At 43.9% G+C, this 22784-nt stretch overlaps 1 protein-coding gene across 1 annotated transcript in view; it reads right to left on the bottom strand.

The window, feature by feature from the left end:
* Positions 1 to 22784, bottom strand: part of LOC137368931 (hepatocyte growth factor activator) — a 100275-nt gene that overhangs the window by 11232 nt on the left and 66259 nt on the right. The window contains exons 12-15 of the mRNA XM_068029256.1: positions 20096 to 20206; positions 10117 to 10291; positions 6612 to 6706; positions 4708 to 4948 (exon numbers count right to left, since the gene is read on the bottom strand). Coding sequence (XP_067885357.1) covers positions 4708 to 4948; positions 6612 to 6706; positions 10117 to 10291; positions 20096 to 20206 — 622 coding nt within the window. The remainder of the gene's footprint in view (positions 1 to 4707; positions 4949 to 6611; positions 6707 to 10116; positions 10292 to 20095; positions 20207 to 22784) is intronic.

Raw genomic sequence — 22784 nt, 5'->3', positions numbered from 1 at the left:
GAAGGAGCGAGGAGCTCCTTTCATTTCCTACCTGTCCTCAAAGAGCGTGAGGGGTGCCAAGAGTTTCCAAAGAGCACAGCTGACTGGTGAGTAAGTCCTGGTGGGTATTTTTCAAACTGGATTGAATTGTAAGTCATTGTTTTAGCAAGACTTTAGTTGATTTTTTAAAATTATAACAGTCTTCTAAAGTTTTACATTTAAAGGGTTTAGTCATGGCAGGAGAGCTTAAAGTCGTGGGTTACTCCTCTTGCTGCATGTGGGAATCCGGGAACATTTCTAGTCCCTGGGACCAGCATGTGTGCAGGAAGTGCGTCCAGCTGCAGCTCCTGGAAGCTCAGGTTTCAGAGTTGGAACAGCGGCTGGAAACACTGTGGAGCATCCGCGAGTGTGAGAGCATCTTAGATAGGACGTATAGAGAGGTGGTCACACCGCAGCTGAAGGGACTTGAGGAAGGAAGGGAATGGGTGACCACCAGGCAGTCCAAGAGAAACAGGCAGGTAGTTCAGGAGTCCCCTGGGGTCCCGCTTGCAAATCAGTATTCTATTTTGGAGGCTGATGAGGCTGGTTCCTCCAGGGAGTGCGGACAGAGCCAAGCTTCTGGCACAGCAAGCAGCCTGTCTGTACAGGAAGGGGGAAAGAGAGGAAGAGCAATAGTAATAGGGGATTCTATAGTCAGGGGAACAGATAGGCGCTACTGTGGCCGTCAACGTGACTCCAGGATGGTGTGTTGCCTCCCTGGTGCCAGGGTCCCGGCTGTCGCTGAACTGCTGCAGGGCATCCTGAAGGGGGAGGGTGATAAGGCAGAGGTCATGGTACATGTTGGTACCAACGACATAGGTAGAAAGAGGGATGAGGTCTTACATCAAGAATTCAGGGAGTTAGGCAGTAGACTAAAAAGCAGGACCTCTCGGGTTGTAATCTCTGGATTACTCCCAGTGCTACGTGCTAGCGAGTATAGAAATAGGATAAGAGCACAGATGAGTGCGTGGCTTAAGCGTTTGTGCAGGAGGGAGGGTTTTAGATTCCTGGACCACTGGGACCGTTTCTGGGGAAGGTGGGACCTGTACAAGCGGGACGGTCTACATCTGAACCAGAGGGGGACTAACATCCTTGCTGGCGGGTTTGCTAGTGCTGTTGGGAGGAGTTTAAACTAATCTGGCAGGGGGAGGGGATGCAGACTCCTAGCAGAATAGGGACACAGCTAAACACAGGAAAGCGAACCAGTCAGAGGTAATACAGTGGAAGTAAGTTTCAAGGAAGTAAGACCAGGACCTCTACGTTAATGCCAGGAGTATTACAGGTAAAACGGATGAGTTAAGGGCAAGGATTGATACGTGGAATTGTGATATAGTAGCTATCATGGAGACATGGTTGAGGGAGGGGCAGGATTGGCAGCTCAATATCCCAGGATATAGAATCTTCAGGTGAGACAGAGGAGGGGGTAAAAGAGGAGGGGGCTTTGCAATATTAGTTAAGGAGTCAGTTACTGCAGTAAGGAGAGATGATATCTTGGAGGGGGCATCAAATGAAGCTTTATGGGTAGAGTTTAGGAATGAAAAAGGGACAGCCACATTGCTAGGTGTTTATTATAGACTCCCAGATAGTCAGCGGGAAATTGAGGAGCAAATATGTGCGCAATTTGCAGAGGTGTGTAAAAATAATAATAGGGTAATTATATTAGGTGATTTCAACTTTCCCAACATTAATTGGGATAGTCATCGTGTTAAGGGCTTAGATGGAGTGGAGTTCTTAAAATATATACAGGAGAACTTTTTAGCTCAATATGTAGAGGATCCAACAAGGGAGGGTGCAGTGCTGGACCTAATTCTGGGGAATGAAGCCGGACAGGTGGTTGATGTGTTGGTGGGGGACCATTTTGGTGATAGCGACCACAACATGGTACAATTTAAGCTTCTTGTGGAGAAAGAAATAGACAAGTTGCAAAAAAAGGTTTTGGATTGGGGGAGAGCGAATTTTAGTAAAATAAGGCAGGATCTGGCCAAGGTAGACTGGAAAGAGTTATTTGTCGGGAAATCTACAGAAGAGCAGTGGGGGGCATTCAAAAAGCAAATGGGGAGGGTACAGGCCCAACATGTTCCCTCTAGCGTAATAGGTAGGAGCAACAAGCCCAGAGAACCATGGATGACCAGAAACATTCAGGGTACGATGAGAAGGAAAAGAGAGGCTTTTAGCAAATACGAGGAGAGCAAATCAATGGAAGCATTAGTGGAGTACAGAAAGTGTAGGATGGAGCTTAAGAAAGCAATTAGGAGAGCAAAGAGGGGATATGAGAAAGCTCTGGCTGGTAAAAGTAGGGAAAATCCCAAGACATTCTATAAGTATATCAATGGGAAGAGGATAACCAGGGAAAGAGTAGGACCCATTAGGGGCCAAGGGGGAAATCTGTGGGTGGAGCCAGAGGGCATTGGTAGGGTGTTGAACGAATACTTCACATCTGTCTTCACCCAAGAGAATGAGGATGTAGATATGGAACTGAGAGAGAGAGAGACTGTGAGGTTCTTGAGCAAATTGTCAGAGGGAGTGACAAGGTATTGGAGGTTTTGGCAGGCTTAAAATTGGACAAATCTCCAGGTCTGGAAGATTTGTGTCCCAGGATGCTGTGGGAGGCAAGGGTGGAGATTGCAGGGGCTCTGACCCAAATTTTTAATTCCTCTCTGGCCACGGGGGAGGTGCCAGAGGACTGGAGAACAGCTAATGTGGTCCGACTATTTAAGAAAGGTTGTCGAGATAAGCCAGGGAACTACAGACCAGTGAGTCTCACGTCTGTGGTAGGGAAACTATTGGAGAAAATTCTGAAGGGGAGAATCTATCTCCACTTGGAGAGGCAAAATTTGATTAGGAATAGTCAGCATGGCTTTGTCAGAGGGAGGTCATGCCTAACAAATTTGATTGAATTTTTTTTTTGAGCATGTGACCAGGTATGTTGATGAGGGTAGTGCAGTTGATGTAGTTTACATGGATTTCAGCAAAGCCTTTGACAAGGTCCCACATGGGAGACTTATCAAGAAAGCAATTGCACATGGGATACAGGGTAACTTGATAAGGTGGATTCAAATTGGCTCAGCTGTAGGAGACAGAGAGTGATAGGACAGATGGCTGTTTTAGTGACTGGAAGCCAGTATCCAGTGGCGTACCACAGGGATCTGTGCTGGGTCCCCTATTGTTTGTCATTTATATAAACGACATAGATGACTATGTGGGGGGTAGGATCAGTAAGTTCGCGGATGACACAAAGATTGGCCGAGTGATTAACAGTGAGCATGAGTGTCTTGGGTTACAGGAAGATATAGATGGGGTGGTCAAATGGGCAGAAAAGTGGCAGATGGAATTTAACCCTGAAAAGTGTGAGGTGATACACTTTGGAAGGAGTAATGTGACACAGAAGTATTCAATGAATGGCCTGACACTGGGAAGTTCCGAGGAACAAAGGGACCTTGGCCTGTTTGTCCATAGATCTCTGAAGGCAGAAGGGCAGGTTAATAGGGTGGTGAAAAAGGCATATGGGACACTTGCCTTTATCAATCGTGGCATAGATTACAAAAGCAGGGAGGTCATGTTGGAGTTGTACAGAACTTTGGTAAGGCCACAGCTGGAGTACTGTGTGCAATTCTGGTCGCCACATTATAGGAAGGATGTGATTGCACTGGAGGGGGTGCAGAGGCGATTCACCAGGATGTTGCCTGGGATGGAACATTTAAGCTATGAAGAGAGGTTGGATAGGCTTGGGTAGTTTTCGCTGGAGCAGAGAAGACTGAGGGGTGGCCTGATCGAGGTGTACAAGATTATGAGAGGCATGGACAGGGTGGATAGGGAGCAGCTGTTCCCCTTAGTTGAAGGGTCAGTTACGAGGGGACACATGTTTAAGGTGAGGGGCAGGAGGTTTAAGGGGGATTTGAGGAAGAACTTTTTTACCCAGAGGGTGGTGACGGTCTGGAATGCACTGCCTGGGAGGGTGGTAGAGGCGGGTTGCCTCGCATCCTTTAAAAAGTACCCGGATGAGCACTTGGCACGTCATAACATTCAAGGCTATGGGTCAAGTGCTGGGAAATGGGATTAGGTAGACAGGTCAGGTGTTTTAATGCATCAGTGCAGACTGAATGGGCCGAAGGGCCTCTTCTGCACTGTATCATTCTGTGATTCTGTGATTGCTGCTGCCTATGGCTGCCTTCACTATGAGGTCATTAATTAATTTATCTTGTTGCACAATACAATATGTTACTGAAACATGTAAGATCCTTAGGGGATGTGATAAGGTGGATGTTGAAAGGATGTTTCCCCTTGTGGGAGAGACTAAAATTAGGGGGAACAGCTTAAAAATTAGGAATCTCCCATTAAAGACAGAGATGAGGAGAAATCTTTTCTCTCAGAGTCGCAAGTCTGTGGAACTCCCCGGAGAGCGGTAGAGGCAGGTTCATTGAATGTTTTTAAAGCAGAGGTAGACATATTCTTGATCAAAAGGGAATCAAAGGGTATAGGGGGTGGGCAGGAAAGAGGAGTTGAGTCCACAAACAGATCAGCCATGATCTTATAGAATGGCGGAACAGGTTTGAGGGGACGAATCGCCTACTCCTTCTCCTAGCTCGTATATTCATATTCCTTGATACCCTAACCCAACATAAACTGTCAATCTCAGTTAATGAATTCATAACTTTACTTGACAGCTTGAGAAATTGGTTGACCAGTTACCTATGAGCGAAGCAGTGGGCAGCAGAGACAACCCAACAAGGAAATATAAGAGATCCAGCACAAAAGTTTTTCCCGATGTATATGGCTGCTAGCCAAGGCTGGGAGCCAGGCATGGCTGAGAGCCCTCCAACAATCCTTGGTTTTGGACCCTTTTTGCCTCGTTTCCCACACAAGGCTGATTGTTGAGGAACACTTAATGCCGTAAATCTTGCAATCGGAGTTACTCTCTTCGACCATATACCTGAAAGACAGTCGGACAATGTTGTATGAGATAAACCAAACTCATCACTGATTTGTGTAATCAAGATGACACTGAAAATAGAAATAACTTGCATTTATATAGCACCTTGCACGACCTCAGGACCTCCCAAAATGCTTTACAAACAATGAAGTGCTTTTGAAGTGTAGTATAATCCTTTTTTTGACTGATGTTGATGAAGGATAAATATTGGCCAGGACACCAGGGAGAACGCCCATACTCTACTTCAAAGTAGTGGCATGGGATCCCTTAGGCTACCTGAGAGAGCAGACAGGGCCACGGTTGAATGCCTCATCCAAAAGACAGCAATGGAGCACTCCCTCAGTACTGCACTGGGAGTGTCAGACTGGATCAGAGGCTCAAGTCTCTGGTGTGGACTTCTGTTACTTTAAGGGCTGAATGGCCTTCTCCTGCTCCTATTTCTTATGTGCATTTCAAGGGATATAGGGATAGTGTGGGAAGGTGGAATTGTGGAGTAGGTTCGAAGGGCCGAATGTCCTACTGCTTAACCTGCAACCTTGTGACTCAGAGGCAAGAGTGCTATCAACTGAGCCATTGCTGACAGTGTTCCTTTGAATTGGACTAACTAGGCCATATTCTAAAACTTTCCAAAATTAAGCTTTCATTATAATAGCACTACATGTAAAGCAATACCAGAAACATTTTGTCCCTTACTCTTGGTGGTTCAGAAGCAAAGGACATCACTATTCCAACAGCACCATCCTAAAGTATTAACAGACATCCCCAGGGAACCTGGTGAGGCTACACCTTGCACTAGCGAGGCCATGCCCAAAGTTCTGGCTATCGAAATAAAAAAGAGCCATCTAAGCTCCAGATATGAGGCACAGAATAGCAATGAGACCAATTCCTGGTGCCATGGTCTCTCCAGAAATGATTTGATAAATCAGGGCTCTGCAGCCTCAGAGGAGATGTCACACAGGACAAGTTATAGATATTTAATGGGATGAAAGGAAGTCTAGAACAATACATTCAGCTGAGCTAAGAGGACAAAGGTTCCAGGGTTTGAGAAGGGTAGGGCAGGAGAGTGGGGTTGATGTAGAAGATTGGCCATGATTTTACTGAATGTCTGAACAGGCTCAAGGAGCTGTTTGTCCTATTCCTACTCTTAGTTCTTATGTTTTTATGTTAATTCTAGGGCGCAAGGATATATTTCTTTACCCAGAGGGTGGTGGACAGCTTGAACAGGTTGGCAATAAGGATGGTTAAAGTCAAGACACGAGCATTAGTTAAGAAGCAGCTAGATGCTGCAATGAAGAGACATTAGAGTTGAGTATTGTAGAAGAATGAGATCAACTGGGCCAAAGAGAATCTTTATCCCAACTTGTTTCATGATCTGTAATAAATTCCCAATTACACTTAGCCCATAGAAATTGTTCTGTTTTCAGTGATGTTGGTTGAGGTATAAATATCGGCCAGGACACTGGAGAGAACTGACCCTGCTCTTCAAATAGTGTTATGGAATCTTTTACGCCCACTTGAGAGAGCAGACTGACATAGGTGGTTGAAATTGGAGAAGAATTGGCACATTATCACAATATTTAAGAAAGGGCAATTTCATGAACTTACATAAATCTACACCCAATAATAATGTTAAAAAGTAGCAGGAAAAGGTTGAGATACTCACTTACTGTACCACATTTTGCGATATTGCAGTCCTCCCAGGACACATGGTTGTCTAACATTATGTAGCACCAGGGTTTTTCATCACCATCTGGGTTTCTGAAACAGATAATTGGATAATGATCCCACTTTTCTATACTGTGCATTTCATTTACACAACAAACCAAATTATACACGCAGGGGGAAATTTTATGCTCACCCCTGCGGCAGGTTTGGAGATTGGCCACCAATTGAGCCCTTTAATTGAGCAATTAATGCCCAGTTAAGGGCCTCATCCCTCTGCTGCTGCTGTTAGTCATGCAGCAGGCAGACCTGTTGTCGCACAGAAAGTACAGCACGAAAAACCATGCGGGCTGCTTTCTGGCTCCGGCTAGTGGGAGGTGGGGGGGGTGTGAGGAGGGAGGGGGTCCCTTGTTTAAAGGAACCTTAATGCCTGAAGGAGGGACCTGGCATCAGGAAGTAGGGGGCCTGCTGTGAGCCGCCTCCCTGCCCTTGCTAACAACCCCCCTCCCACCGCGGCCCCCACCCCGCGAGAGTGTTCTAGCCCTGACCTACCCGTGGCTTGGGTCCAGTGTCATTCCAGGGCCTCAGGTAGGTGCTCTACTGGCAGCAGCCACTGCCTCAGCAACAGTGCTGCTCAGTGAAAGAGCTACCGGCCTCTTATTGGCGGGACATCCGTCACCGGGGTCCTTGATCCCTCGGAAAGCCAGCCACTGTCCACGTAAGTGCCTAATTGGCACTAGATTTGGCAGGCCTCCCACAGAAGAAGCAACGCAGAGTTCTCAGCTTTTTCCAGACGTCAAGACCCCCGTCACCAGGATAAAATCCGGGCTGCAATGTACAAAGATGGTGGATGGAAGGAAGGAACACATTTATATAGTGCCTTTTACCATCCATCCCAAAGTGCTTTACAGCCAATGAAGTTCTTTTGAGGTGCAGGCACTGTTGCAACAAAGGAAACAAGGCAGCCAATCTATGCACAACAAGATCCCACAAACAGCAATGTGATAATGACCAAATAAAATGTTTTTATTGATGTTGGTTGAGGGATAAATAGAGCACTGAGGAGAACTCCCCAGCTCTTCAAATAATGCCATGGAAATTTTTACGTCCACCTGAGAGGCCAGACGCAGCCTCAGTTTAAATGGTCCATCCAAAAGATGACAGGTTAAATCTCCTCTGGTAGTGCAGTGGTTAAAACCTTTGCTTTGTCCTGTATTTAACTGGAATTGTTAACCCGTTGCCTGCAGAATTCTGCTCAAAACATTAACCGGTCCCCTCTCTTCCTATATTGATGGGCCCATTCCACTGTTGTTACATTGAATTAAACATAGAATCATAGACTGATACAACACAGAAGGAGGCTATTCAGCCCATCGTGCATGTGTTGGTCCTTTGAAAGAGCTAGCCAATTAGTCCCACTCCCCTGCTTTTCCCCATACTTCTGCAAATAGTTTCCCTTCAAGTATTTATCCAATTCCCTTTGAATCTGCTTTCACAAACAGCTCAGTCAGATCATAATAATTCATTGCCTAATTTTTTTTCCTCATGTTGCCTCTGGTAGTTTTGCCAGTTACCTTAAATCTCTGGTTACCAACCTTCTGTCACTGAAAACAGTGTCTCCTTATTTACTCCATCAAATCCTTTCATAAAAATTAAAAATGGCTGCTTTTTTAATTCTTTCACTGGATGTGAACGTCACTGGCTGGACCAGCATTTATTGCCCATCCCTAATTGCTCTTGGGAAGGTGGTGGTGAGCTGAACCGCTGCAGTCCATGTGGGGTAGGTACACCCACAGTGTCGTTAGGAAGGGTGCTCCAGGATTGTGACCCAGCGACAGTGAAGGAACGGCGATATCGAGTCATACAGCACAGAAACAGGCCCTTCGGCCCATCGTGTCTGTACCGGCCATCAAGCACCTAACTATTCTAATCCCATTTTCCAGCACTTGGCCTGTAGCCTTGTATGCTATGGCATTTCAAGTGCTCATCTAAATACTTCTTAAATGTTGTGAGGGTTCCTGCCTCTACCACATCTTCAGGCAGTTTATTTCAGATTCCAACCACCCTCTGGGTGAAAAAATATTTCCTCAAATCCCGTCTAAACCTCCTGCACCTTTCCTTAAATCTCTGCCCCCTGGTTATTGACCCCTCCACTAAGGGAAAAAGTCTCTTCCTATCTAACCTATCAATGCCCCTCATAATTTTGGATACCTCAATCATGTTCCCCCCATCCTTCTCTGTTCTAAGGAAAACAACCCTAGCCTTTTATAGTTCCAAGTCAGGATGGTGTGTGGCTTGGTGGGCAATCTGCAGGTGGGTGGTGTTCCCTTGCATCTGCTGCCTTGTCCTTCTAGGTGGTAGAGGTCGCGGGTTTGGAAGGTGCTATAGAAGGAGCCTTGGTGCGTTGCTGCAGTGCATCTTGTAGATGGTATACACTGTTGCCACTGTGTGTCAGTGGTGGAGGGAGTGAATGTTTGTGGATGGGGTGCCAATCAAGCAGGCTGCTTTGTCCTGAATGGTGTCAAGCTTCTTGAGTGTTGTTGGAGCTGCACCCATCCAGGCAAGTGGAGAGTATTCCATCACACGCCTGACTTGTGCCTTGTAAGTGGTGGACAGGTTTTGGGGAGTCAGGAGGTGAGCTACTCGCCACAGAATTCCCAGCTTCTGACCTGCTCTTGTAGCTACGGGATTTATGTGGCTGGGTCCAGTTCAGTTTCTGGTCAATGGTAACCCTGAGGATGTTGATACTGGGGGAATTCAGCCATGGTAATGCCATTGAATGTCATGGGGAGATGGTTGGATTGGCCCAATTAGTCCCTGTCAGCAGTTATATTCCACACAGAGTCAAAATGAATGGCAGCACCACACTTGATCCTACAAATGGCTGCTGTCTCCCTTTCTCTGCTGATTTGATCGCTGAAGCAGCGAACCGATCATTTCTCTTTTCAGAGGCCAATTATACCTGCCACGTACTTCTGGTATTTTCTGGTTATATTTCAGCTTTCTTACAGTCCTTTTTCATCTTTGCCCTGCCCTTTTAGTGTTCTTGTCTCTAATTTAGAAGGTTGTGGGTTCACGTCCCACTAGAAACTTGAGTACAAAACCTAAGATCTAAGAATCTTAGTGCAGTCCTGAGGGAGGGCTGCACTGTCAGACGTGCTGTCTTTCAGATGAGTCCTTGAACCGAGGCCCCTCCCCCATTATTTGGAAGACGAGCAGAGGAGTTCTTCTCGATGTCCTAGTCAATATTTATCCCTCAAACAACATCAAAAGAGCAAATTATCAGGTTGTTGTCACCTTGCTGTTAGTGGGAGCTTGCTGTGAACCGAATGGCTGCCATGTTTCCTACATTTAATCCATTTGTTGTGCTAATGGACTTCTCATGTTTCTCTATGTAACAACAGCAACTCCACTTCAGACTAATTCTTCAACGTGAAGTACTTTCACGACATGCTGAGGCTGTGAAAGATGCTTTATTAATGCAAGTTCAGTGCTTCTTTCTGCACCTGCAATAGGAGTGGTCGCCCAGGCCCAACTGGAGAGCTTCTTCCAAGCTACTGATGTTTAACCTATCACGCAAGAAGTCCTCATTCCACGGCATGCACTCATTGCCAGAATCACTCTCATCTGCGGTACCTTTATAATACATCCCATTGTTTTCATAACAGCTTTCTTTCGTATCTGGATGGAAACAAATATTTGTTAGCTTATAAGCCTAAGATTATTTTTCTTGAGAATTTACAATTGGGGTAATTCTTTATGGATGGCACAGGAACCAATGGTTGTGTAACAATGATTTCATATAACCATTGTTGAAGACTCAGGATGTTGAGGCTTAGGAATTCCTACAAGAGATCTCCTGATACCAGAGCAAGTAGAAATAAGTGAGCAGCCTAGGAATGATGGGTCTGTTTAACATGGGCTAACCTTGCTCTGCTCTACAGCAGTGAATATGGATCAGAAATAACTACCAAATCATTGTCAATCAGGAGAAAAGATAACTTGAAAAAAAGATCATAGTTTCACGGTCTGCCCCAAGCATATCAGCCAAGAGGCGTCAGTATTTTATCCCTGATTAAAACTCACCCTGAAGAGCAAGTGCAGCAAAATGAAAAATAAATCCTAACACCCATCTCCATTCGCACAATTTTCAAACCCTTACCAGGTGGCTTCGGAGCAAGGGATGAGAATGGGGCAGTAATAGGTAGCTAATGCTAGGTGCATAACTCCAAAGGACAGCTCCAAAGAGTTAATAAAGTGCTCATGCTGAGAACAATTTTGTGTCTGAGAGAGTGCTTAAAATTTCAGTGAAGAAAAATAGTAAAATATCTAAACCTGATTATTGTGAAACCCTTGTGACTAATTTCCAATGAAACATCAGCCCAAAGGATATCGCCATATCAGGCTGGATGGCCAAGATTTTTATTTTATTATTTAGAGATACAGCACTGAAATAGGCCCTTCGGCCCACCGAGTCTGTGCCGACCATCAACCACCCATTTATACTAATCCTACACTAATCCCATATTCCTACAACATCCCCACCTGTCCCTATATTTCCCTACCACCTACCTCTACTAGGGGCAATTTATAATGGCCAATTTACCTATCAACTGCAAGTCTTTTGGTGGTGGGAGGAAACCGGAGCACCCGGCAAAAACCCACACAGACACAGGGAGAACTTGCAAATTCCACACAGGCAGTACCGAGAATTGAACCCAGGTCACTGGAGCTGTGAGGCTGCGGTGCTAACCACTGCGCCACTGTGCCGCCCGGTAAGATGTCCCTGCATTTTCAATCACTGCTAAAAAGTGGTAACGGTATCCAGGATCTGACTTTCCCCACAATGGTAGAAATCAGGTTTGCGATTGGTACAAAACACTGGAAAAATTCAGTATCAGTCAAGAGAGCAGCAGACTTCAGAGATGTGGTCATCAGGGAGATGAACTGCATTTAAAAAGGAAGAGGACTTAACATTCAGTTCAATCATTTCAGATCAGACCCACTGCTCCCATTTTTTTTGGACAGCTGGTGCCAGTAATGGCTCTACTATTCTCATTTACACCTCCTCTAGGTCCATCTTTAGTTTCTCTACTTGTTCCATTACTATCCCCATTTTGCCTTGCACCATCACCCTTTTTTTAATTTAATCTCTCCTGCCTTCCACCCCTGTTGTTCTTTCCTCACCTCCTCCTTTCCCTGTCGTGTACTTAATCCTGTTAAAATGCCAGTTCTGATGAAAGCTCATTAAACTGAAACATTAACTCCCTTTCTTCTCTTCACAGATACTGCCTGACCTGCTGAGTGTTTCCAGCATTTTCTGTTTTCATTTCAGAATTCCAGCATCCATAGTATTTAGCTTTTGTAGAAGGGAAAGGACGTGGGGGCGGAGGGTGGAAGGATGGGGTGGGGTGGGGAGTATCAGGGTCAGGGAAGAAAGACAGAGGAAAAGAAGTGGAATCACCCGTAAAATGGGTGGAGAACAGGAGACAGTTAAACGGCAGAAGTACTGTGCGAATAGGATTGGTGCCCTCGGCCATCTAGTAGCTCCCGCTGCAGGGCTGCTGAAGTCAACATTTTTAACATTAAATGTTTATCGAGGCCTTAAGGTTAAAAATTGAAAGTCAAGTTACATTGCGATTTTCACACAGGTGGTGGTTGAAGTTTAAAATAAACAGGTTAATGCCCTCGCTAGAACAGCAGTTAGAGAAACTTAAAACAAACAAACTTAGGCGTTATTTTGACATCAGGGGATTGTGTAATACAAGCGATATCAGATCAGCCATACATATGCCCCAAACTGCATTTCTGTTGTTTTTGGAAATGAAAATTGGGAACATTATATAATGGGTTCCTCACCTTTTTAACTAATTCCCAAAGTCAACATGTGCCCCTGCGTGCTTCCACATTAAATATCCACCCACTGTCATTCCCTGGCTTCTGCGGGTTGACGTGGTGAGTGAGTTTCTGACGAGGGAATATGGCCACACTTTTCCCCCACGTTATTAACTCTTTTTATATTTGTTTTACTTCTCATTTTGTGTCTGCTGAAGTCATATCTCAGTGGATGTGAACGCATTGGAGGCGGTTCAGAGAAGGTTTACTAGATTGATACTTGGAATGAGCAGGTTGTCTTATGAGGAAAGGTTGGACAGACTGGGCTTATTTTCACTGGAGTTTAGAAGAGTGAGGGGAGACTTGATTGAAGTGTATAAGATCCTGAACAGTCTTGACAAGGTGGATGTGGAAAGGATGTTTCCTCATGTGGGTGAGTCCAGAACTAGGGGGCACTGTGTTTTAAAATTAGGGGTCACCCTTTTCGGACAGAGACAGAGATGAGGAGAAATTTTTTCTCTCAGAGGATTGTGCAACTTTGGAATTCTCTGCCTCAGAAGGTGGTGCAGGTGGGGTCATTGAACATTTTTAAGGCGGGGTAGATAGATCCTTGTTAAGCAAGGGAATCAAAGATTTTTGGGGATAGATGGGAGTGTGGAATTCGGGACACAAACAGATCAGCCATGATCTTATTGAAGGCGGAGCAGGCTTGATGGGCCGAATGGCCTACTTTTGCTCCTAACTCGTATGGACCGTATGGAGAACAGCAACCCAATTGTGCAACTGCTCCAGGCACTGGAGCATGCAACAAAGATAGATCTTAAGGAGTAGGATGAACCTTCAATGCTGCAAAACAGCTGGGAGATCAGCAATATCACTGATCAACACACTACATATAGTGCTTTAAATGTAATAGAATGTCCAAAGGTGCTTCACAGCAGCAATATTAAACAAAGGATGACACCAAGCAATATAAGGAGACATTATGTCAGATGACCAAAAGCTTGGTCAAAGAAGTAGGTTTTGAAGAGTGTCTTAAAAGAAGGAAAGCGAGGAAAGAGGCATAGATGTGTAGGGAGGGAATTCCAGGGCCTGGAGCCCAGGCAACTGAAGACGCGGCCACCAATGGTGGAGCAATTAAAATTGGGGATTCCCAAGAGGCCAAAATTAGAGGAGCGCAGATATCTTAAAGAGTTGTGGGGCTGGAGGTTACAGTGATAGGGAGGGATGAGGCATGGAGGGGTTTGAAAACAAAGATGAGAATTTTAAAACCGAGTCATTGCTTCACCAGGAATCAATGTAGGTCAGTGAGCACAAGGGTGATAGGGGAACCAGACTTGGTGCAAGTTAAGACACAGGCAGCAGAGTTTTGGGTGACCTCAAGTTTAAGGAGGGTAGAATGTGGGAGACCAGACAGTACTGCATTGAAATAGTCAAATCTAGAGGTAATGAAGGCAATGAATGAAGGGAATATGACCTCATTTCCCCCCACCCCATGTTTTTAACTCTTTTTGTATTTGTTTTGCTACTCATTTTGTGTCTGCTAAAGTCATATCTCAATGGATGTGAATGCTTTGGAGGCAGTTCAGAGGAGGTTTACTAGATTGTGTATTGCATGCTTTCCAAAGCCACCTTGTCAAGACCATTCAGGATCGTATATACTTCAATCAAGTCTTCCCTCACTCTTCTAAATTCCAGTGAAAACAAGCCCAGTCTGTCCAACCTTTCCTCAGAAGACAACCCGCTCATCCCATAGAAGGTTTCATCGGCAGATGAGCTGAGACGGGAGCAAAGTTGGACAATGTTCTGGAGGTGGAAATAGGTGGTCTTAGTGGTGGCATGAATATGAGGTCAGAAGTTCATCTTTGGGTCAAATGTGACACCAAGCTTGTGAACAGACTGGTTTAATCTCAGACTGTTGTCAGGGAAAGGGATGGAGTCAGTAGTTAGGGAACAGAGTTTGGAGCGGAGACCAAAAACAATGGTTTGAGTCTTCCCAGTATTTAATTGGAGGAAATTTCAAATATTCATCCAATATTTGATGTTGTGTAAACAGTCTGATAGTTTAGCAACAGTGGAGGCGTCGAGAGAGATTGTGGTGATGTAGAGCTGGGTGTCCTCAGTGTACATGTGAAAACTAGCACTGTGCCTTTGAGAAAGGACTTGAGGAGGGATGTAGTTGCATTGGAGGCAGTTCAGAGGAGGTTCACGAGATTGATTCCAGAGATGGGGGGCTTGTCTTATGAAGAGAGATTGAGCAGTTTAGGCCTTTACTCTCTGGAGTTTAGAAGAATGAGAGGAGATCTAATTGAGGTATATAAGATGATTAAGGGGATTGACAAAGTGGACATAGAGAGTATGTTTCCTCTTGTGGGGCAATCTAGAACGAGAGGTCATAGTTTTAGGATAAGGGGCAGCAGATTTAAAACAGAGATGAGGAGAAATTACTTCTCTCAAAGGGTCGTGAATCTGTGGAATTCACTACCCCAGAGTGCGGTGGATGCCGGTATATTGGGTAAATTTAAGGAGGAGATAGACAAATTTTTAATTAGAAATAGGTTGAAGGGTTATGGAGAATGGGCAGGAAAGTGGAGTTGAGGCCAAGATGAGATCAGCCAAGATCATATTGAATGGCGGAGCAGGCTAGAGGGGCTGAATTGCTTACTCCTGCTCCTAGTTCTTATGTTCCTAAGGATGATCTCACTGAGGGGCAGCATGTAGATGGAAAAAGGAGTGGACCAAGGATAGATTCTTAAGGGACACCAGAGGCAATGGTACAGGAGCAGGGCATTGCAAATGATCCTTTGGCTCCAATTAGATAGATAAGAATGGTGAGAACAGTCCCATCCAGCTGGACAACAGTGGAGAGGCTTTGAGGAGGGTGGTGTGGGCAACCATGTCAAAGGCTGCAGGCAGATTGAGAAGGATGATGAGGGAAAGTTTACCATTTTCACAGTTACATAGGATGTCATTTGTGACTTTGGTAAGAGCTATTTCAGTTGTCATGCTCACGCAAGGACCAGTTATGAAAATAAAGTGACCTGAGCAATTATAAACTATGAAAATGAACTGGTGAATTAAACTCCAAAAAATTGATGCATTTTGCTATAGACAAGATGGAGGAAGTAGTCAGGTGATCATCTCCTGTACTGTAAATATCTCTCACGATTGTTGGAGACTAAACCATTATCATGTCTGGACCAATTCTGGGGAAGGCACATTAAAATACTAAACAAGCCATTCAATGCTAAATGGCTCTCACCTTCAAAAATTGGACTGACAAAAGATCTTGTCAGATAGGGTGACTCCGGATTCAAAGCCAAGATAATGGGCTGAATTTTACCAGCCTCCCAATGTCAGGGGTTGTGGCGGGGCGACCCGGAAAATGCCTCAAGGAGAGGCCCACCAGTGGCCTCAATGCCGGGAAGGCCTCACCCCATATTACCAACAGCGGCGAGGCCTCATGGCGGCCCCCAGCCACTCTGCGGTGGGGCCGAAATTTAAATATGTTAATAGTGAAATCATGAATGAATTAATACCTTACCTGCTGCCACCGGCCAATACACTCCAATATTCCAGTTGTAGGAGGCGGGAGGAGGTAAGGTTTCAAGGCGGGAGGGAGGGGAGTGGGTTCAAAGTAATGTGATTGGTGGAGGGGGTGGTGGGAAGAGGTAAAGTTAAAAGTTTGTGAACTTTGGGGGCGGAAGGTCAGGTACACTGGTGAGTATTTTGTGGGGGGGAGAGGGCAAGGAATGAGTGTATTGTTATTGGGGGGTGGGAGAGGGGCTGGAAATATCTATGTAATTTTTAAAAATCAAGTTTATTGAACTAAAAATTTAAATTATATTGAAGGGCTGGCGCACCCGCACCCTGCACGTCAGCTGAGGAACTCAAGAATTCAAGAAAATTACAATCACCAGGAAAGTGGTACTGAACAAATTGTTAGAGCTGTGGGCTGACAAGTCCCCTGGTCCTGATGAACTTCATCCTCGGGTGTTAAAAGAAGCGGCAAGTGAGATATTCGATGTGTTAGTTCTAATTTTCCAAAATTCCCTAGATTCGCGGAAGGTTCCTTTAGTTTGGAAAACAGCGAATGTAACTCTTTTATTCAAAAAGGGAGGGAGACAGAAAGCAAGAAGCTACAGACCAGTTAGCTTAACATCTGTCTTAAGGAAAATAGTAGAAGCTCTTATTAAAGATGTTATAGTAGGGCATTTAGAAAAATTCCAGGTAATCAGGCAGAGTCAACATTGTTTTGTGAAAGGGAAATCATGTTTAACCAGTTTATTGGAGTTCTTTGAGGGAGCTACATGTGCTGTGGATGAAGGAAATGTATTGCACTTAGATTTCCAGAAGGCATTTGATAAGGTTCCACATAAAAGGTTATTGCAGAAAATAAAAGCGCATGGTGTAGGGGCTAACATATCGGCATGGATCGAAGATTGGCTAGCGAAAAGGAAACAGAGTAGGCATAAATGGGTCATTTTCTGGTTGGCAAGATGTAACGAGTGGTGTGCCACAGGGATCTGTGCTGGGGCCTCAACTTTTTACAATTTATATAAATGACTTAGATGAAGGGACCGAAGGTATGGTTGCTAAATTTGCTAATGACACAAAGATAGGTAGGAATGTAACTTGTGAAGAGGACATAAGGAGGCTACAAAGGGATATAGATAGGTTAAGTGAGTGGGCAAAGACCTGGCAAATAGAGTATAATCTGGGAAAATGTGAAATTGTGCACTTTGGCAGGAAGAATAAAAAAGAAGCATATTATCTAAATGGTGAGAGATTGCAAAGCTCTGAGATGCAGAGGGATCTGGGTGTCCTAGTGCATGAATCACAAAAGGTTAGTGTGCAGGTACAGCACATAATTAGAAAAGCTAATAGAATGTTATCGTTTGTCACAAGGGGAATTGAATACAAAAGTAGGGAGGTTATACTTCAGCTATACAGGGCATTGGTGAGACCACAGCTGGAGTACTGTGTACAGTATTGGTTTCCTTATTTAAGGAAGGGTGTAAGAGTGTTGGAGGCAGTACAGAGACTAATACCTGGAATGGGCAGGCTGTCTTATGAGGAAAGATTGGGCAGGCTAGCTTTGTATCCATTGGAATTTAGAAGAGTAAGAGGTGACTAGATTGAAACATATAAGATCCTGAAGGGTCTTGACAGGGTGGATGTGGAAAGGATGTTTCCCCTTGTGGGAGAATCTAGAACTAAGAGTCACTGTTTAAAAATAAGGGGTCGCCCATTTAAGACAGATGAGGAGAAATTTTTTCTCTCAGAGGGTCGTGAGTCTTTGGAATTCTCTTCCTCAAAAGGCAGTGGAAGCAGTCTTTGAAAATTTTTAAGGCAGGCGTAGATAGATTCTTGACGAGCAAGGGGGTGGAAGGTTATCAGAAGTAGGTGCAAATGTGGAGTAGTCAATTCAGCCATGAACTTATTGAATGGCAGATCAGGCTCGAAGGGCCGAGTGGCCTACTCCTCCTAATTCGTATGTTCGCATGATCCGCCCCCAGCCATGTAAATGAGCATCCGCATTTAATATCGCAGTGGCTCCGCAGAGTGACTCCCGCGCATGTGCCCCGCCATCTTTGAAACCCCATTGTGTAACAATGGTCACTTGCGAAAAGACATTGTATGAAAACACCAGGGGAGACCATCCATGGTCACCTGACCAAAACCCAACCTGATAACGGTTTTTCTTAAAAAATGGAGATTTCTCTGAAATACAGTCAGAGAGAGAGAGAGCGAGACAACAACTGAGCAATTCCTTTCCAGCCAAGAAAAAGTCTTTGCCTGCAACATTTTTAAACCACCAAGCCACAGACTGCAGAGATGATCTTGAAAATTCCCCATCTGAGAAATTTTAACAAGATTGTCCACCAACTTTGACTGAGTCTTAATCAAAGGAGGCTGCAATACTTCAGTAAACCCCCCCAAAAAAAACATCAGGCCTGCAACCCTGTTAAAAATCCCTCCCAGAAAACCAAACAGGTTTCAAAGTGAACTCTTTTTACAACAATCAGACTTAAATGAATGCTATCCTCTAATCTCTATCTTTTCTTGTGTATGTGTATATGTGTGCATGAGTGAATGGGTGAGGTTGTGAACATTTTCAGGTATTGTTAAATAAATCGTGATCTTTCTTTTTAAACCTATGAGAAAGCCTGTTGTTTGTCTGTTTATTTGACCCTTAAAACACTCAGGGACGAAAACTATTTTTCAAAACATTATCGGCATTTAGTTGAGAGGTAGAAATTGAAAGTCATCTACACTGTATCTCATCTGTCCGTAACGCAGTACTGTGGCAGGGTTGGAGACCTAACTGGAGCGATTCAAACACAGCGTTCTGAGAAGGATGGGAATGGATCTGAGAGGTGGCAACACATTCAAGAGTTTAGGAATATCACTGATCAATGCACTACAGGGAGCATGAGCTGGGAATTTAGGAATATACTGATCAGTGCACAATGGAGGTAATTCTATCACTATATGTGTTAAATAGCCCGCCTGGTGCAATATGAAGTGAGTGTCTGAAACAGAGTAGGGCTTCTCACCCTCCAATTGTCCCTGTCTCCCTTTGTTCTGGATTACTCGACACTCACCGCTCTGGAGACATAGGTTAACCTTGGTTATGACTACATGGCCAGTCCTAGGAACTCACAGTCTGTTTGTTACAGCTGAGCTGAGCTTATGGCTCCAAGGATCCCAGAAAAGGAATGTAATGGAACAGTAAAGTTCACTGTCATTAGGCAAAATGGGCAGAGAATGACAAGATAAAGCACATAATTCACCACCCCACTCTCACTCTGACCTCGGTCTCCTAAACTGTTCCAATGAAACTCAACTTAAGCTCAAGGAACAGCACTTCATCCTTTGATTAGGCACTTTACAGCCCTCCACACTCAACATTGAGTACAACAATTTCAGATCATTACAACTGCTCCCATTTTTTCAGATAGCAACTGAAGGAAATGATTCTGCTGTTGCCATTCACACCTCTTCTGGACTCATTTTTAGTTTTAGTTTTAGAGATACAGCACTGAAACAGGCCCTTCAGCCCACCGAGTCTGTGCCGACCATCAACCACCCATTTATACTAATCCTACACTAATCCCATATTCCTACCACATCCCCACCTGTCCCTATATTTCCCTACCACCTACCTACACTAGGGGCAATTTATAATGGCCAATTTACCTATCAACCTGCAAGTCTTTTGGCTTGTGGGAGGAAACCAGAGCACCCGGAGAAAACCCACGCAGACACAGGGAGAACTTGCAAACTATGTTTATTGAATTGTCCCATTACCATCTCCTTTTGCCTTGCACCATCATCCCTTTTGCCATTTCATCTCTCCTGCCTTCCACTATATCATAGGCCTTCCCTCTTTTTCTTTCCTCCCCTCCCCCTTTCCCTGTGCTTCCATAAAACCTGTTAAATCTCTAACCTTTTCTCAGTTCTAATGAAAGGTCACAGACCTGAAATGTTAACTTTGTTTCTTTCTCCACAGATACTGCCAGACCTGCTGAATATTTCCAGCATTTTCTATCCTTATTTCAGATTTCCAACATCTGCTGTATTTTGCTTTTGTGTTAAAATAAAGCACTTGTCGTTGTGAGAGCTGGTTCCAATCAAGGAGCGTACCTATATCACAATACTTCCCCACAATACCATCACTGCACTGGCAAATGATCTCCTCTGTGTTCTGGATTGCTCGACACTCACCACCGTGGAGACACAGGTTAACCTTGCAATCTGAAAGATACAAGAGAAACAATGAAAAAACACACATCTGTCAGGATGCACCACAAAATGCTTATAATAATCAAATCCAGTTTGCAATGATTAGATTTGACTATGCTCGGAGTTTCATTTTGTCGAGGGCTAGTTATTAAGAGGTCCTCCTCACTGGTAGTGCGAAGAAATACAGAAAGTAGTTCTGGGCGAATGCTTATGGTACAGATGTTCCAACTCACCCCCATCTCCAAACACTCATGACTGGATGTATACTTACTGCACTGTTTAGCTTACTGGTAGATTTGAAAAGAAAGAACTTGCATTTGTATAGTGTCTTTCACATCCTCAGGATGTCCCAAAGTGCTTTAAAACCAATAATGTACTTTTGAAACAGGCACAACAAATGGATAAAGAAAGAAAGACACATTTATATAGCACCTTTCACAACTGCATATCATCCCAGAGTACATTTGACGTGTAGTTACTGTTGTAATGTAACAAATGGGGCAGCCAATGTATGCACAAGTTCCCACAAAGAGCAATGTACATTAACCCAGGTAATCTGTTTTTAGTGATCTTGGTTGAGGGATAAATATTAGCCAGGGCACCGGGGAGAACTCCCCTATTTTTCTTCGCATAGTGGCCGTGGGATCTTTTACATCTATCTGAAAAAGTGGTAGGGGCCTCAGTTAAACATCTCATTCAAAAGAGAGCACTCCTGAAAGTGCAGCACTCCCCTTTTATGTACATCAAGATCCAGCAAATAACAAATACGATTTGGTTGTTTGACAGTGTGGTGAGTGTCTATCGGGGCACCCAAATCTTCTCAAACTCTAAAAGCCTACAATATATCCCAACCAATTTGACCACAACCCAAACCATCATCCCTTTGTTGAGGCTTTGTCCTCATGAAATTAATCAGGCTGGAAGACCCGAAACTCCATTTATACACAGAGCTTGCAAATTGACTTGAACCAAAAGGACTCAAATGATTTCCCAATATCCAAAATACTCAAGAGCAGTGACCCCAATTTTCACCAATGGTCCAATAGTGATCATGCACTCTAAGGATCATCTTCTCATGTTAATAGTGATAGTGCACCCTCAGGATCATCTTCTCATGTTAATAGTGATAGTGCACTCTTAGGATCATCTTCTCATGTTAATAGTGATCGTGCACTCTTAGGATCATCTTCTCATGTTAATAGTGATCGTGCACTCTTAGGATCATCTTCGCATGTTAATTGTGATAGTGCACTCTTAGGAATATCTACTCATGTTAATAGTTATAGTGCACTCCTAGGATCATCTTCTCATGTTAATAGTGTTAGTGCACTCTTAGGATCATCTACTCATGTTAATAGTGATAGTGCACTCTTAGGATCATCTTCTCATGTTAATACTGATAGTGCACTCTTAGGATCATCTACTCATGTTAGTAGTGATAGTGCACTCTTAGGATCATCTTCTCATGTTAATAGTGTTAGTGCACTCTTAGGATCATCTTCTCATGTTAATACTGATAGTGCACTCTTAGGATCATCTACTCATGTTAGTAGTGATAGTGCACTCTTAGGATCATCTTCTCATGTTAATAGTGATCGTGCACTCTTAGGATCATCTTCTCATGTTATTAGTGATCGTGCACTCTTAGGATCATCTTCTCGTTAATTGTGATAGTGCACTCTTAGGAATATCTTCTCATGTTAATAGTGATAGTGCACTCTTAGGAATATCTACTCATGTTAATAGCGATAGTGCACTCTTAGGATCATCTTCTCATGTTAATAGTGATAGTGCACTCTTAGGATCATCTTCTCATGTTAATAGCGATCGTGCACTCTTAGGATCATCTACTCATGTTAATAGTGATAGTGCACTCTTAGGATCATCTTCTCATGTTAATAGTGATAGTGCACTCTTAGGATCATCTTCTCATGTTAATAGTGATAGTGCACTCTTAGGATCATCTACTCATGTTAATAGTGATAGTGCACTCTTAGGATCATCTTCTCATGTTAATAGTGATAGTGCACTCTTAGGAATATCTTCTCATGTTAATAGTGATAGTGCACTCTTAGGATCATCTTCTCATGTTAATAGTGATCGTGCACTCTTAGGATCATCTTCTCATGTTATTAGTGATCGTGCACTCTTAGGATCATCTTCTCATGTTAATCGCGATCGTGCACTCTTAGGATCATCTTCTCATGTTAATAGTGATAGTGCACTCTTAGGATCATCTTCTCGTTAATAGTGATAGTGCACTCTTAGGATCATCTTCTCATGTTAATAGTGATAGTGCACTCTTAGGATCATCTTCTCATGTTAATAGTGATAGTGCACACTTCGGATCATCTTCTCATGTTAATAGTGATAGTGCACTCTTAGGATCATCTTCTCATGTTAATAGTGATAGTGCACTCTTAGGATCATCTTCTCATGTTAATCGCGATCGTGCACTCTTAGGATCATCTTCTCATGTTAATAGTGATAGTGCACTCTTAGGATCATCTTCTCGTTAATCGTGATAGTGCACTCTTAGGATCATCTTCTCATGTTAATAGTGATAGTGCACTCTTAGGATCATCTTCTC

The sequence above is a fragment of the Heterodontus francisci genome, chromosome 4 (genome assembly GCF_036365525.1).
Source record: "Heterodontus francisci isolate sHetFra1 chromosome 4, sHetFra1.hap1, whole genome shotgun sequence".
Taxonomy (NCBI): Eukaryota; Metazoa; Chordata; class Chondrichthyes; order Heterodontiformes; family Heterodontidae; genus Heterodontus; species Heterodontus francisci.
Note: the sequence above shows the minus strand (reverse complement) of the source record. Positions and strands in the feature narration are given on the sequence as shown.